Source organism: Biomphalaria glabrata, chromosome 7 (assembly GCF_947242115.1).
Source record: "Biomphalaria glabrata chromosome 7, xgBioGlab47.1, whole genome shotgun sequence".
NCBI lineage: Eukaryota > Metazoa > Mollusca > Gastropoda > Planorbidae > Biomphalaria > Biomphalaria glabrata.
The window spans coordinates 15,165,436-15,181,758 of NC_074717.1; the positions used below are offsets into that span (position 1 = coordinate 15,165,436).

The window sequence follows — 16,323 nt, forward strand, 5'->3', positions numbered from 1 at the left end:
CTATTAGGTTTGTGCAAAATGTCGGTCTGTCCGTCTGTCACACTCAGATCTCGAAAACTAGAAGAGATATGAAAAATATTATTTCATCATTAAATGCGGCTTGAAAAGTTTAGGTGCAACGGCTACTTTTGGTTTTCTAAAAGCAAACCGTTTAATTTATAAAATTAATTATGCAAGCGATTTTTTCATAAAAATACACCAATTCTTAAACAATTACGTAAATGTAAGGGAGGCAATGTTACAATATGCTAACAAAGATGGACAATTTTTGTGTATTTTCAGTATCACTAAGTCAAATATATTTTTTAAATGTACAGGAAATGTTTACAACAAAAATAAATAATAGTTAAAGATGTTTTTTCGGGTCAACAAGCTGCTAAAATTAAAAGAAAACATTTCTGTTTGTTTATAAAGGCTAATAATGCATTTTGTATGTAAATATCACGCACATTTTTTTTAATGGACTTTTTATGCAGCGATTTTCGTGCAGTAGCGTAACGTCGCTACATGACCAGGTGCTAAACCAATTCCTTAAACTTTTTTTAAAAAATCAGATTTTATTTATTTTTTGTTTAGTGCCCCCATCCGAATAAAAGAAGATTATTTTTGTGCGTTTTGTCTGTTGGTCGGTCTGTCCGTCACGATTAGATTAAAAAAAACTAGAACTCTAAAAGCTATTGAAAATCTGATTTACACTTTAATGTTCCTCTCGTAACATCTCAGTAGTTTTAAGTATCTAAAAATTGATTGTTCCGGATTTTTTTGTGCAAAACTAATCAACCCCAACAAATGTTTGTTTGCTCTTCTAATTTATATTACATTCAATTTCCATGCTTAAACGTTGTTCCATTTTTTATGTAAATATCATATTAATGCTAAATCAAAATCTCTATACTGACTTATATTTCATTAAGTGTAAAAATGTTCCGGATATTGTTTTATAAAACATGAATTATGCCTAATGATTGTTTGAAATCGCATAATTTACTAATATTATACTTATATTATTTGACAATGCGTCACTATAATTTGGTTATCAATATCAAATTGTTCCGTATTTTCATCTTTAAACAAATTTTAAAAATATCGACAATAGGTTGTTCAGGGCTTTAAAAAAAAGTAATTTACTAGAATTGATTACTGAAAATTACTTTTTAGACATTTAATTTTTTTCCTAAAACATAACATAGAAGTTTTGTAATCGATAAAGAAAGTTCCGGATTTTGTTTCTTATAAATCGTCGCCAGAAATTTCCGAATTTATTTAAAAATCTACTAACCCCAAATAATTGTTTGAACTCCCTCTTCTAATTAATAAACAAATAATCTTCTCATTTACGAAATAATGTTTTTACGGATTTGTATGAAAAATATTTTAACTCACTACTCTCTTACAGTACATTTAACTTTCTACCTAAAACATTAAAAAATCTAATTATCGTTAATATTATGTTCCGATTTTTAAGGAAAACAGAATCCAAACACCAAAGTAAGGTATGAAAATCTCTCCACATGGCTGTAGTACATCTAATTTTTATACGAGACCATTCAAAAAATTTAATTAACGGTATTTCATTTATCTGAAATTCTCTTTTTCTTTTACTACTTATACAAACATCCGGAACAATCTATTATATAAACTTTTCAATTGTGTTCATACCTAAAAATTATTGCGATGTTTTGAAACGTAGAATAAAGGTTAATCAATTTTTAATAACTTTTAGTTGTTGTTTTTTTTTATATCAAGATGACAGACAGACCGACTGACAGACAAAACGCAAAAAACAATGCGGCTTTGATCCTTTTTAAATAAATTCTATTAGAACTCAGTGCACCAATGTCTATGAACCCTCGTTAAATATCTCGTGTAAATAAAGACATTTTTTTTTGGTACCGGTACTAGCCTATTGTGAGGTAATGGAATTTTTTTTCTTTGACGTCATATGAATGGACTCTTTAAATGTAATGTTAAAAGAACGCACTCGGTGCACCAATGTCTATTAACCCTCGAAAAATTGCTTGTATTAATAAAAACATATTTTAGTCTAACTAAGCCAAGTGACGTAGTGTTTTTTTTTTCCTTTGACGTCATATGGAATGAATTCTTTAAATGAAATGCTTAAAGAACGCACTCGGTGCACCAAAGTCAATGAACACTCGGATAAATGGCTCGTATCGATGAAGGCGATTTTTAGTCTAGCTAGGCCGTGTGATGTAGTGTTTTTTTTTTCCTCTGACATTATATGGAATTAATTCTTCAAATGAAATGAAAAAAGAACTCGGTATAGTAATGTTTATTAAGCCTCGTTATGTGACTCGCATTTAAAAAAGGAATGATATCTTGATTTAGATCTAATCTAGATTTTTTAAACTAGATCTAGATTTTTATTACAGTATATCTAGATCTGGATTTATATTCTAATTAAAATTATTTTAGAGTCTATATCTAGAATTTGTAGATCTAGTTTAGACTAAAATAGACTAGATTAAGATGTAGAATTTCAATTTCTAAACTTAAAGTGTAAAAAAAAAGTGTAGATTTTCATTTCCAAACGTTTTGATCAATATTGTAATGTTTTAATATACTAAAACTAATCTACTATTTTTTTTATTTAATTTAAATTTAAATTTACGGCAAATGAATCTTTGAAACATTATTACTTTTGACCATCGGATGGCTGCCTGGTCGTGCGGTTTTCGCGCTAGACTGTCGTTCAGATTTATGGATGGTCCAGGGTTCAAACCCTGCCCGCTCCCATCCCCCGTCGTTCTGCGGGAGGTTTGGACTAGGAAGTAATTATCTTCAACTCTGAAGGAACATCCGAAACATGTAAAACATTTTACATCAAAATTAAATCACTTCTTGAATATTATTTGCAAATATGCCGATCCGACTTCGACGGGGGCCGCCTCTGAGTTTGTGTAACACAAACTCTCTTTGTAATCTTGTTTTCTTTTGTATTTGTTTTAGGAATTTGCACCTAAAAGGCAAAGCAGTTAAATAAAAACAATCTCTTCTTACTTTATTATTTTATAATAGTAAATGAGTTCATCATGAAAATCAACAAATCAGAAGCATGAACTGTAATAGTTTGTGGTTCAAAATTAAAAGTTGCATGTAGATAAATATCCAGTGGAGATAAATATCCAGTGGCAATAAATCACAACTTCATGCTCTTATAATGACTATGAATAGTTTGTTTTTTTTGTTTGTTTTGGTCAGGTTTGTTGCAGTAAAGCCACATACAGGGCTGTAGCGCTCTTCAAATAATCATTTCATAAAGGCTAATGTTATCTTTATCCATTGCAGGATAACAAGGAACCCTAAACATGAGCTAAATCATTTTTTTTTTACAATTACCATTTTAAGTCTTTAATATTTTGTTTTTCTTTTGTATTCACTTGAATCAGTTAAATGAAGGAGATGGTGATGGCACTGATACCAAGGAAGATGTGGAGGCCAATGGAGAGAATGTTGAGACAAATAACACTCAAAACATAAGTGTGAAGAGCAGGAAGAAAAAAAAGAAAAATAGAAAAGGAAAAGAGAATAGTAATCAAAATACTGTCAACCAGGCATGAAGCTTTTATATCCATAACCAGTTTTTAGTTTAGTTTTCCAAATATATTTAAACTTCATTTTCAAATTCAACTAGGAAATTTTATCTTTATTTTTTCTTTGAACATAAAAGCAAACTGCAGATGATATTGAAGCAAGTGTCTTAGAAGTTAACAGGCTTCTTGGAGACCCTGGCAACTCAATTCAACAGGCAGATAGTGGAAGAGGACATTTTTCACTGAGCTTAAAGCCATTATTACATATTGACTATAGGTGAGCTCATGAAATATATGTCTATTTATATGAATATAAATTTGTTATGGGGCTAGTGGAGAATATGCAGATAATTTATAAGGATATTATGAGGTATTAGTTGATAAAGTTTGCAATGGTTATTGTAGTCTGGAATATACTTAGCCATCTTGGGTCATTTGATTTAGAATTATTTTACTGTGTGGTTTACTTAAAATTTACTTTTGCATTTGTTTGAAGTTAAACTTTTATCCTCTTTTTGCTCTAGTAGATTTGCTTATAATTAGTATAATTAAGATTATTAGTGTCCAAAGAAGGTGTTTCTCAATTAATTTGACTGTTCTTTTCCTAAAAGAAAGTTAAGTCCATTTGCATACATATTAAAAAGGATATCCTTGGAATGTTGCATTGACTAATATTTGTTTGTAGTATTTCCCCTTTTTATTTAGTTGGATTTATTTTTGCTTTTTAAGAAGACTTTTGAAACACAAAAACTGTAAAACAAATTCTAATGTAACTACTCTCCATGCAGACATCTTAACCCAGAAACAGAATTAAAAAGAATATTTGGATCTCAAGTAGTACGAGGGGAACATCCTCGGTGAGTTGACACTATTTATGTCTTGTTATCCAGACATTGGAGGTAATATAAATGTGAACAATGATATAATCTGATCAGCTAGACTGTACTAGCAATTGCTCCCCAACATTGTTTTAAGTTGTGATTTTTTGTATCATAACATAAACAAAATTCTTGGGAGCTGTGCTCTATTAGTATTATACAGCATTCATTCAAACAAAGATGGTTAGGTTAGACAATGCAACATCTAACACACATATAGTTAACACATGAGTGCCCCAAGGAGCTGTGACATTGCTATTGTGGTTCATTTTATACACTAATGATTTTCAACTAAATAGTCCTTTTTGCTCCTGACAAAATTGGCTGATGATGCAACTTGGTATTTTGTGCAAGTACTTATTATATCACTAAAAAGGGTAACAAAGATTAAGATTACTAAGAAAAATATCGAAAAATAAATATGTTAGCGAAAAAAGTTTTAGCTTAGTCAATATTTTATTGAGCTCACATATGCAGTGTTGCCTGGTATGGTATGGTAATGTGAACATTAAAAATAAAAATAAATTTCATCAAATCCTTAGCATCATTGGCAATAAACAAACCCTAATTGGACACATTTTTCATAATAATCATTCATAAGGAATCTTAAAAAGATGAAAAAAAAACAACCCTTTGTCAGGATTTTGATATTTTACCATCACAAAGGATATACAAGACACTGATTACAAGAACCAAACTGACAGAAAAACTCCTTTGTTCCCCTGGTAATCAAATCTTTAAACACAATCCAAGTATCGGATAGAAACATTTCACATGTAATGTTTGAGTGAAACTGGTATGAAAGTATATTTTGTTTTCCTTAGTTATAATGTTTGTTTTGTGTAATAACAGCTGGTAGTCACAGCCGGACTCAGAGCCCCCAACTGTCAGGGTTGCCTTAGCTCGTTTGCCTGGGCCCCTGACATTCAACAGGCACCTTGGTGCTCACAATAAATAAGTGACTCACTGTTAACAATGTAATTGTTTAATGATATGAATATAAGTTATGATGACAAACTGATGGAGTAATGACATTGAATTTGAAACATTCTAATAATGTGGATATATTAATTAAACAATAATTCTACACCTTGCTGTCCCACAACGTACACATTAATGTTTGAAACCACAACACAACACACTGCTGACTCTAGTCTCCAGTGTAGACTTCCAGACCAATCCCATACTAACTCCCTGTAGAGACATAAGAAAAGACAAATTGAAAGTTCTAGTCCCAAGACACTAAGGCAGCGAAACAACTGCGAAATGCCTTAAATACTCACCCTAAACAGGGGAACACAGAAGTATCTCAAAGAAAACGTTTCACCAGCATAATAATAAAACACTCCATCAGCTTACAAGCAAGGCAACAAAAAGAAAGTGCGTTCAAAAATTGTGCACTTAATACACATTGTAGCTAGAATGCCATAACCAACGCACTGACAACTATTTGTAAGACAAAGTTCCTCATGGATATTAAACATTATTATTAGTAGTAGCAGAAGGATTGATAATTATTTTTACTTGATTAATAAGTTATTGTGCAAATATGTTCATGTAGACCAGGTGAAGACAAGGTACGACAAACGGGCCAATGCCGCTGGGTTTCATGAGAACGATCTAGTTTGGCTGTAGAACCCTCAAAGACGAAAAGGCAAGTCCCCAAAAATTCAAACAGACTGGGAAGGACCCTACCACGTGGTAAAAAGAATCAACGATGTCGTGTATCGAATACAAAAGAGCCCAAGGTCCAAACTGAAGGTCGTCCACATCGACAGACTCCACAAGTACCATGGTGAAGCCGGATCTGCCCGGGACGGACAGATCTAAGGAGGGGGCAGTGTTATAAACCTGGTGGTGGCACAGATGGGGGTAGTGGTGTGAGTGTAGTCAGACGACGCAAATTGCCCCAGGCCAGCACTAAACGAGCGGTCAACCGTGACGAGTTACGACGGTCAGCCGAGACGAGTGTCAACAAGAGGGTTCGGGAAGGATCGGCGTCGTGAACACAGCTCAGGAGCGTCACGAGAATTGTAGTCATCTGACCACCCAGAATGGTCGAGCGACGTTCTGTCCGGTTCTAGAAGGCCAGCAGGGACCCTATATAAAGAGCGAAGGTATCAGAGACGAGAGAGTCACAACTTCCCGATCTACAGTTCGTTACAACGGCTCAGTACAAGTCCGAGACGAGACAGAGAGACCAGTGCAAGAGTTGATACGGCGGAGAGATATTTGTACAGTCTTGTGTTACGTGCTGCCAATCGTACAGTGTTTGGCTGTTATTTATTGACATTAAACTATTACGTTATTTCGAAGCCCAGAGTTGTCAAGTTCTTTAAGTTGGTGGTGTCGTTTGGTGCCATTTGCAGCGAGCCTGGATAGGGAGATTCATAACAATATATATATATATATATATATATATATAGATAGATAGATAGATATAGATATATATAGATATAGATATATATAGATATATATAGATATAGATGTAGATATAGATATATATAAATATATTATATATATAGATATAGATATATGAAATTAAATGACAGTAAAAGTTTTCATCTTTGAAACTAAGATTTGTGACAATTGAATCTTGTGGCTTGTTATCGATAATAACATACAGCAATCTAAATTACTAAACTGAATCTAATGTTCAATGCAAACAAAATCTTCCATGTCATTGTCTTCATTTGTCTAGAAATCGCCGTCAAAGAAATCGTCCTTTCCATCGAAGTGGTCGGCTTGTTCAGCCAAGAGATACTTGGCATAGTACTAGTGGATCAGGTAGTGTATTTTTACATTTTGTTTTTATTTTACTAGCATTGACAGGCTCTAAACATCATTTAATCATGTTTTCAATTCCACTTTATTTTTAATTTGATTAGAGAAGTTGTGTTTTCACTTCTTCCTCAATAATCTTTTAATTTTATAAAAATTATGTTTGTAAGCATTTGTGAAAAGACCATAGTAACCTTCTATCTAGGCTTATCAATGAAGTATCTTGGAGACACAGAAGGCTTTGTGTTTGAACATTCATCTGCTTATCAGAAAGTACAACAGCAGTTTTATGATGCAGTGGAATCGGGTTTACCAGAATTAATCATTGTGAGTTGATTTTTTAGCATTTAGAGATAAAGTGAATAATTTTCTTGTTGATATGAGTTAGTTAGGGATTGATTTTATAATTATATACTGTAAAAGTTAAATTAAATTACAAAATTGTAGTCAATTAGTATTGTTATAACCCTGCCTTGCACTGTTAGAGACTAAACTTAGAAGGAATGTCGATGAGAAATAGAGTTGGGCCTAAGTCTTGGACATATGAAGAAACTGTGATCAAGGCAGACCTTATGTATGTGTTTGAGATTTCCTGTTAATAAACACCTGTCCTCGTTAAGTTGCCTACATTAGATTTATTACAGTATATATTGAAGGATAAGTAATGTAGATTTTATGTGTAGAGCTCTTTGACTTCATCTTGGTTTCTTAGTTTGTCATATGCTTGTGCTAGTATCAGTTTACAAAGTCTACAGAATCTTTATTAACCATAGTATTGTAAAATTACTGGTCTAGCAAATTAACATTCTATCAGTTGTTTGAGTGGTGCTCTATATCTGTAGTGAATTTTAAATGTTTGTTTCAGAACATTCTCAGGGAGCATCCCTATCATGTGGATACACTCATTCAGATGGCAGACTTACATAGAGCCACTGAGGATTTCCAAACAGCTGCTGAATCTATAGGTAGCATAGATTTACTTAAGTCTGTTAAATTTGGATAGATTGGGTTAAAGTAAAGTTTGAAGTGGGCTGAACTTATGTATATACTTGTGATTTTAGTCTTACGTCTCAATGGAGGATGTGTTCCCTTGGCAACTCAATAGACGTTCTTTTTGACCCTAACCCCTTCTACTTCTGATGTGTAAGCCATCTGCAATCCAGGACCCTTCCTTTTTGCTTGCTCTCCATGTGGCTCTATCCAATGCTTTTTTTCCCAATAGTTAGTGTCGATTTTGAAGAGTACTATGTCGCTTTTGCATACATCAGTATGCCTTAAAAGTGGGCGACCAGCAGCTCTGCTGCATTCTATTAGATCACCATACAGAATGTCTTGTGGGAGTTGACCTTGTGGCATTCTGTGAACATTGCCAAGGCAACTGCTGCTGATAACACAGCAGATGTCCAGGGACCCTGCTCTTTGCAGCACTGCCTCATTGTTTTTTTTGTCTTGTCACTTTATTTTAAAATGTTTTAAATTTAATTAATAATATTTGTAGATTTCTTTTATAAATATTATTTGATATTGTTATATTTAAACTTGGATATAGATGACTGTTAGAACATTGATTTTACTTTTGATTTAAACTGTCCCAAATGCCATGCTGTTTCTCATGGGAGCCATACTCTGTGGTGATTGCTGGTTAGTGGTAGTGCAGCATTGGAATATTGGAATATGTAGTTGTCTCTTCTCAGGCTCAGCCTCAATGGGATGGGGGAACTGCATATCGCAACAACAGATGTTATAAAATGATCATCTATTTGATGAAAAGCCTCTGGTCAGAGGGGTCAGTAAAGAGTTATCTCTCAATTCTGGCCTTTGGTCAAAGGGTCAATAATAGGCTCAAGCTTGACCCTTAATGGACACTCACTGATAAGCATGAATTTTAAAAAATGAATTTGTTTCAGAGTTTGTTTAGTTAAGTTCATTCTGTTATTGCTATGATTATATAGTTCGTCCATCTTGGTTTGATGATGACCACTTTTGTCATCCAGGGGGCCCTTGCTTTGATTATTATGTTAAATCTATAATCAGGCCAAAATACCACAGTACTTCGAAGTCAATTGAAAAGTACACATGGTAAAAGAACATTTTGCCCCCAGCTGATATTAGTTGCAGTTGTGAATTCCTGCTTCATGGCCATGTGAAAGTCTGCAGTCTTCCTTATTTTAACTAACTCACAAGACCATTTTTATTATTAGCGTTTAGCTGAATTGATTATAATATGTAATCTTCACAAGACAAGCTTATGTCTCAGTATAGTATTATCTTACCTCTCCTCTTTGATGTGGTCCTGTCTCGTTTCTAGAGGAGTCTCTCCGTCTCCACATCTGCCCTGCCCATCTGCTTCCAAATCTTGGTGCCATGTATTTTTTTCATGTTTGTGATGGTGGCTTTCTACCTTAAAGTAGTTTGGTTGTTGAAGAGCTTGATGTTGGTGTTGTTGGTTATTTGCCTGGATCCACAAGTGTTCTTCACTTGATAGAGGCTGCTCAATCAGGGTTATAACATCTGCATCTGTTCCTTCATGGTTGTCTAGGCTACTGTCAAGATATGTGAAGCTTTTCACCTCTTCTTTCACCATGGACTAGGAGGAGTGTATCCTTTGAGGCCTTTATCTTGAACACCTTGTCCTCAATGTTCCTAACTTTTCCTGCATTTGCTGTTGTGTGTGAGAGAAGTAGTGTTATACTTTGGTAGTTGGAGCAAAAACTAAGGTTGCCTTTCTTGGGGAGCTTGATGAGGTAGTACTCCTTCCACTTTGGCAGCATTTCTTCTTTTTACCTATCTTGCAAAAGATTAGGTATAGCCAGTGTCTGCCTTGAGTGCTTCTACCAGAATGCTGTCAGGTCCTGCAGATTTGTCTTTCTTCAAGTGCTTGATTGTGCTGTGGATCTCATCGTTAGTGGGTGCACTGCACTATATACAGGCAGGTTTCTTACAGCTGACAGTATCTCTGATGGGTTTACAGAAGTAGGTCTGTTCAATAGCTTCTTTAGTGCTTTTGTCAGTGCTTATATGTAGTTCTACCTGTCTAATCTGATTCAACTCTTATCTTTCTATCTTCTTCTGTATATTCTCTTTGTTCTTTTCCTTTTGCTTTCTTGTTTTTACTGTTGTTCACGCCTGCTTTCTTCTCTCTTCTTTCCTTGATCTTCTGAAGCGTTTCTGCTGAAATCCACTCCTTGTGGGTGTGTGACTTAGGACCCAGTACTTCTTGGCATGTTAAGGTGACTGTTTCTTTCACTTTCTGCTATGTCTGTTCTATTGCCTCCTCTTATAGCTTCTAGGAGCTGAAACTTGTTAGATCAGTAAACCTTCCTGTTTTATGCAGTCTTTCAGCACAAAGATCTTATAGTGCTGGTGCTGGCTGGATACTCCTGTCCAACTCTTCTTCAACTTCAGTTTCAGTCGGGCAACCAGAAGATAATCTGCTCCTTGTTTGACACATACCTCTTGATGGAACTTCTTCCTGATATAACTTGGCCAACTTGGTTTTCTGTTGACAGGTCTGGTGATAAAACACTTCCTATGATAAGGCACTTCCTCTGATAACTAAGTTGCACACATGTTGTTGAATCTCTTATCAATCATCTCACCTAGTCCCTGCTGTTCTATGATCTCGTATCCTTTTTTTGACATTGCTTACCTTGGCATTGAAGTCATTATTATGTCATTTTCTTCTTTGGTCTGTCTCCACCAAGGACAGTCACAAGCCCATCTGAAAAGGGCATAGACTAGCTACCCTATCCTGTTGAAAAAAAACAGCCACAGAAACACAAAGTAGCAAATGAAGAGATGTCACTGACCTGGAAGAAGATGGACCTCCATCTGGAAGGTTATGACTCCGATAGATGAAAATCAGTTTCATCTGGATGTCAATAGGCTGAAGCCATTGTCACCACAAGACCATCAGCACCATTGTCACATGAAACGTACAAATCATACATGAGACTGGGAAGACAGTGCAAAGAGCAGCTGAGATGAGAAAGTTCAACTTCACCATCTTAAGAATCAGTGAGTCCAAATGAACTGGTTCCAGGCAGAAGCGACTGACTTGTGGTGAGCTACTGCCATCCTGCAATGTTTGAAATGACTAGGTTGACTTGCCTTAGGTTGATCACATTTTTGTATACAAAAAGACACAGTGGTATTTTATTTCACTTCTTTCTAAATAAAGAGTTTATTGTCTTTACAGAAAAAGCTTTGTTTGGAATGGAATGTGCTTTTCATTCTTTGTTTAACTTGGCAGCAGGCAATTGTTACTTGGATTACAAGAGAAGAGAAAACAGGTGATCTATATCTCTTGTCTCTTGATCAATATCTCTTGTCTCTTGATCAATATCTCTTGTCTCTTGATCAATATCTTTTGTCTATTCATGACCTTTTGTGATGCAAAAACTCATTTCACAATGGCATTGTAGACATCTGTTTTAACATCTGACTTTCATATAATAATTATGTTATAACATAGTTAACATTTATTGTATCACACATATCAAACATAATGTGCTGTTTCTTTTACTTTTAATCAACATATATTTAAAAAAATTGAATTTGACAATATTTGATTAGAAAAAATATTTCTGCCTGTCTTTCTAAATGTGTGGCTGTCTTGCTGTGGCAGTTCTAGATCTAGGCACTTACACACTTGAATGATGCAAACGTGAAGATCAAACAACAACAAAGAAATACAATCTGTGAATTTAAACTAATACACTTTATACTAAATTTGTGAATGAACAGTCACAATATTTTTGGATATAAGAAAAGCAATATTATACAATTAAATTGATGAGTCTACAGAGAAACAATGCTAAGTATGCTAATTTACAACCGACTGTTACTTTTATGCCCCACTTCTAAGATCTCTAGTTATATTTCAGAAGATGCTTGAAAGCAAGGGAATTAAAATTAGTTTCTTGCCTATTTTCATATTGTGCTCTGGATTTTCTTGAGCTATTTTTTAGGTTTTAGTTCACAAATAATAATGTCACAGTACTTCCATTGTTATTAACAATACCCACAATGCTTGTTGTCTTCATATATGACAATGTTCATCAACATAACTACAAACTATCTGTGTGGGTCATTTGCTTGATTGCCTAACCTCTGTGTAGCAAATGCAGGACTAGCTAACACTATTGATAAAAAAATGTGGAGTCTTATGTGCTGTTCCCCTTTTTCTGTATGCTGTAATGTAAAGTTGTTGACTAGGAAGGTCTGTGGTTCACTGGCCTGACTACTCAGGATTTCTACACATTTTTCTCTCATCAAAAATTGTTGTATGGGTACCTGTATCTTGACTTCTTTCAGTCAAAGAATGTCTGTGGCCTCATCTTGTGGAGCATTTTTTAATGTGACTGGAGAGCCCTATTCTGGAGAGATATTCCTGCTTTTGTGGCATAGGAACCAGCCATTTTTGTTTGGCTCTCTTTTCTTCCAAAGCTGAGGTCATTGCTTTTTCACTGTCCATTGCTTTCTTTGTCACCATCTTTCTCCACATAGTGTGGTTTTTCCTGTAGTCAACCTCAGTGTCAACTGTTTTGAGGACCTGTTAGATTACATCTACATTTTTTGTTTTTCATTGCCAATGGCAATTAGCCTGTAGATGATGACTTTAGGGATTTGTTGGCATATGGTGGAGATGATCAGGCCAAATACAGATGGCATTGCCTGAGGGTGGTGACTGCGGAGACCTGAGCAAGCACATAGAGACACATTTCTTATTCCATACACTATGACCATTTTGTACAAGTGCTCCTTCCTCCCTAGTGCTGTTAGAGCATGGAATGGTTGGCTTGAATCAGCCAAAAAAAAAACAAACAAACTATGACTTAGCAGAGTTTAAGTCACTAACATGCATGAGTAGATTGACACATGAAATGTTTAGGATGTAATTATCTTTTCTTTTAAAGTAATGTCTGTAATTCATAAGATAAATTGTTTCACTACCATGCAGTAGGGTACTAAGGACACATGCATTGTACATCTGGTGAATTGGTTTCCCAGAATTGCTTTGTCTACAGAAGGTTTAAGCAGCCTTCTCTTCTTCTTGTGATTTTTTATCTCTTCTAGCGACAGGTCCACTTGGATTGTGGAGCCCACAAGTAGCAGAATTTGTGCTTAACCTCTAAAAGGAATTCATAGATAACTATGGTTGGTGGCATTGGATCAGGTGGTCCCATCATATTTAAGCTGTCAACTCATAATCTTTTCAGGCCTGGGAAATACAGGTTAATAGTGACTGGAGCTCCTCCTGCATGGGTTTCTCTTACAAGGGTAGCTTTAATTTTTGTTTTTGTCTTTTATCCAACAATGTTGAAAAGTTGACCATTGAATCTTGAGTGGAGCTAAATGCCTTATTTTACTCCACTGCATATGTTGAAGATTTGTGAACAAGCACCTTTAAACTGTACTGTGCCCAGCATGTGGTCATAGAAACAATGTAATTATACTCAATAGTCTTGGAAGGCGGCTTTTTGTGCAGGATTTTTTAAGAGGCCATCTCTGCTGACTAGGTCAAAAGTTTTGGTGGGAAGCAAGGTTTAGTGGCATTTTTTATTCTCTGCACTTTTCTTGTAGCTGGCCTAGAAAATCATGTCAATTGTAGACATCTGATCTGAGAGCAAAAGGGTTGGAATTCTGGATAAACATGATCAGCAAGTTTTTGCAGCCATGGTAGCACCACACGAGCGAAGATCCTGACTACTATACTGAGAGAATGCAGAAAGAGTTTACAAAAAGTATATAAAAATTAAACACTTAACCCAAAAAGTAAGCAGACAACTGCAGAGTGAATACATAAACAATGTAATATCTAAAGATAACAACAAAAACCTATGGTCATACATTAAGTCTAAGAAAATGGAAACAACAGGCATAGCCCTATTAAAAGATGAACATAACATAATACATAATGATAATGAAACTAGACCAAACATCCTAAACAAATACTTTGCATCAGCATTCTCAGCCCCAGGAGACAAAGACATATTACTTAATTTGAACCAAGTAGAAAACATAGAAGATATAGTAGTACAAGAAAATGGAATTCAAAAACTATTAGCCAACACCAAACCAAATAAAGCTTCTGGACCTGATGGCATTCCAGCTAGATTACTCAAAGAACTAAGCAATGAGCTAGCCCCAGTGTTCAAAATACTCTTTCAGGCTTCACTTAATCAGGGCAGAGTACCAAAGGACTGGAAAGAAGCTAATGTCACCCCCCTATTTAAAAAAGGAGAAAAATCTGACCCAGGAAACTACAGACCAGTATCACTTACCAGCATCACATGTAAAATCCTAGAGCACATAATATGTAGCAACATCATAAACCACTTAGACAAACATAATGTCCTCACACCATACCAACATGGCTTTAGGAAATATAGATCATGTGAAACACAACTAATAGGACTAATTGATGATTTTTCAAAAGGTTTAGATAATAGTGAACAAATAGATGCTATCTTACTAGATTTTTCTAAGGCTTTTGACAAAGTTCACCACCATAGTTTGCTTAAAAAATTAAAATATTTCGGCATTAATGGTCCACTGCATCAGAGGATTAAAGATTTTCTGATAGGGAGAGAACAAACTGTAATAATAAATGGCTCTAAATCAACACCGATAACAGTAAACTCAGGTGTACCTCAAGGAACAGTCTTGGGTCCACTACTATTTTTAATTTACATAAATGATTTACCAAATTGCATTACTTCAGGAACAAAAGTCAGATTATTTGCAGACGATTGCATAATATATAGAACAATAAAAACAACACAAGACACAGATATTTTACAAAGAGAATTAAATGAATTACAGAAATGGGAATCAAATTGGAGCATGTCTTTTCACCCAGAATAATGTCAGTTGTTAAGAGTAACAAAAAAACTAAAACAAATTAATTCCACTTATCTTATTCATGGCAAACCAGTAACACAGATTAAAAACGCAAAATACCTAGGTGTTATAAATATAATAAATGAAAAACTGTCATGGAATCCACATATTGATGAAACTACAAAGAAATCAAACAAAGCAGATTTATTAAAAGAAATTTCTATAAATCAAATAAGAACATAAAACTAAAATGTTATTTAACCTTAGTTAGGCCAATAATAGAATATGCATCCTCCGTTTGGGACCCCTCAACTCAAGAAAACATTAAGAAACTAGAACAGACACAAAATAGAGCAGTGAGTTCATAACAAACGAATATTCACATTTGAATTGAGAGTAACACCTTTAGTAAAATCACTAAATTTAGAAAGCCTTCAGGACAGAAGGCTCAAAAGTAAAGTAGCAATCATACATAAAACACCTTTAGTAAAATCACTAAATTTAGAAAGCCTTCAGGACAGAAGGCTCAAAAGTAAAGTAGCAATCATACATAAAACACTGAACCATAATCTTCAAATACAAAAACAAAATTTAATAAAATACTCTGAAAGACACAAAGATAAAGGCACATTCCTCGTCCCATATGCAAGGACAAATTTGTACAAATACTCCTTCTTCCCTAGTGCCATTAGAGCATGGAATGGGTTGCCTGAGCTAGCCAGGAAAACCAGTGACTTGGCAGAATTTAAGTCATTGGTTAATATGCATGACTAAATGCATGACGCGTAGGACGTAATCATCTTCTTTTTTGAAGTAACGTCTGTATTATATAAGATAAGATAAGAAGGGAAATTCCCCATTAATTATTACAGTCACTTCTTTTGCACTAATGTTGTCATGGTGGGAAGTGATAACGGATATAACCACTCCATTGAAATTCTTCCAATAGAATGCTTCTTAAATAGCCCCTGATAACCAGTCTAACTCCTGGCCTTCATTGTTAACATTGACAGGAAGAGGGTCAAAAGTTAGTATCTGTCATTTAAACCAGAAGGCTTCAGGCAGGAGAGGCTCATTTACTCTGAATCTCAATGTCTACTGCCTTGCTGCTAAACCCAAACATGAAAAGAGCTTTGTAAGTCAACCCTGAGAAAAAATTAGGAGCTGCTGACCCTTAGGCAGCTTGTAGCACATAGTGCTATACTCTGGTAGACACTGTGAATCCCAAACTATATTAGCTATTGTACTTAGTGGTGCCAGTAAAT

The 16,323-nt window shown here is 34.8% G+C and overlaps 1 protein-coding gene across 4 annotated transcripts in view; it reads left to right on the top strand.

The window, feature by feature from the left end:
- The window catches only part of LOC106073744 (transcription factor 25-like), a 28,128-nt gene that overhangs the window by 6,531 nt on the left and 5,274 nt on the right, over nt 1-16,323 (top strand). For all 4 annotated transcript variants that reach the window (XM_056037015.1, XM_056037014.1, XM_056037013.1 and 1 more), the window contains 7 exons: nt 3,411-3,575; nt 3,692-3,831; nt 4,343-4,411; nt 7,134-7,219; nt 7,419-7,540; nt 8,079-8,178; nt 11,412-11,505. In XM_056037015.1, coding sequence (XP_055892990.1) covers nt 3,411-3,575; nt 3,692-3,831; nt 4,343-4,411; nt 7,134-7,219; nt 7,419-7,540; nt 8,079-8,178; nt 11,412-11,505 — 776 coding nt within the window. The remainder of the gene's footprint in view (nt 1-3,410; nt 3,576-3,691; nt 3,832-4,342; nt 4,412-7,133; nt 7,220-7,418; nt 7,541-8,078; nt 8,179-11,411; nt 11,506-16,323) is intronic.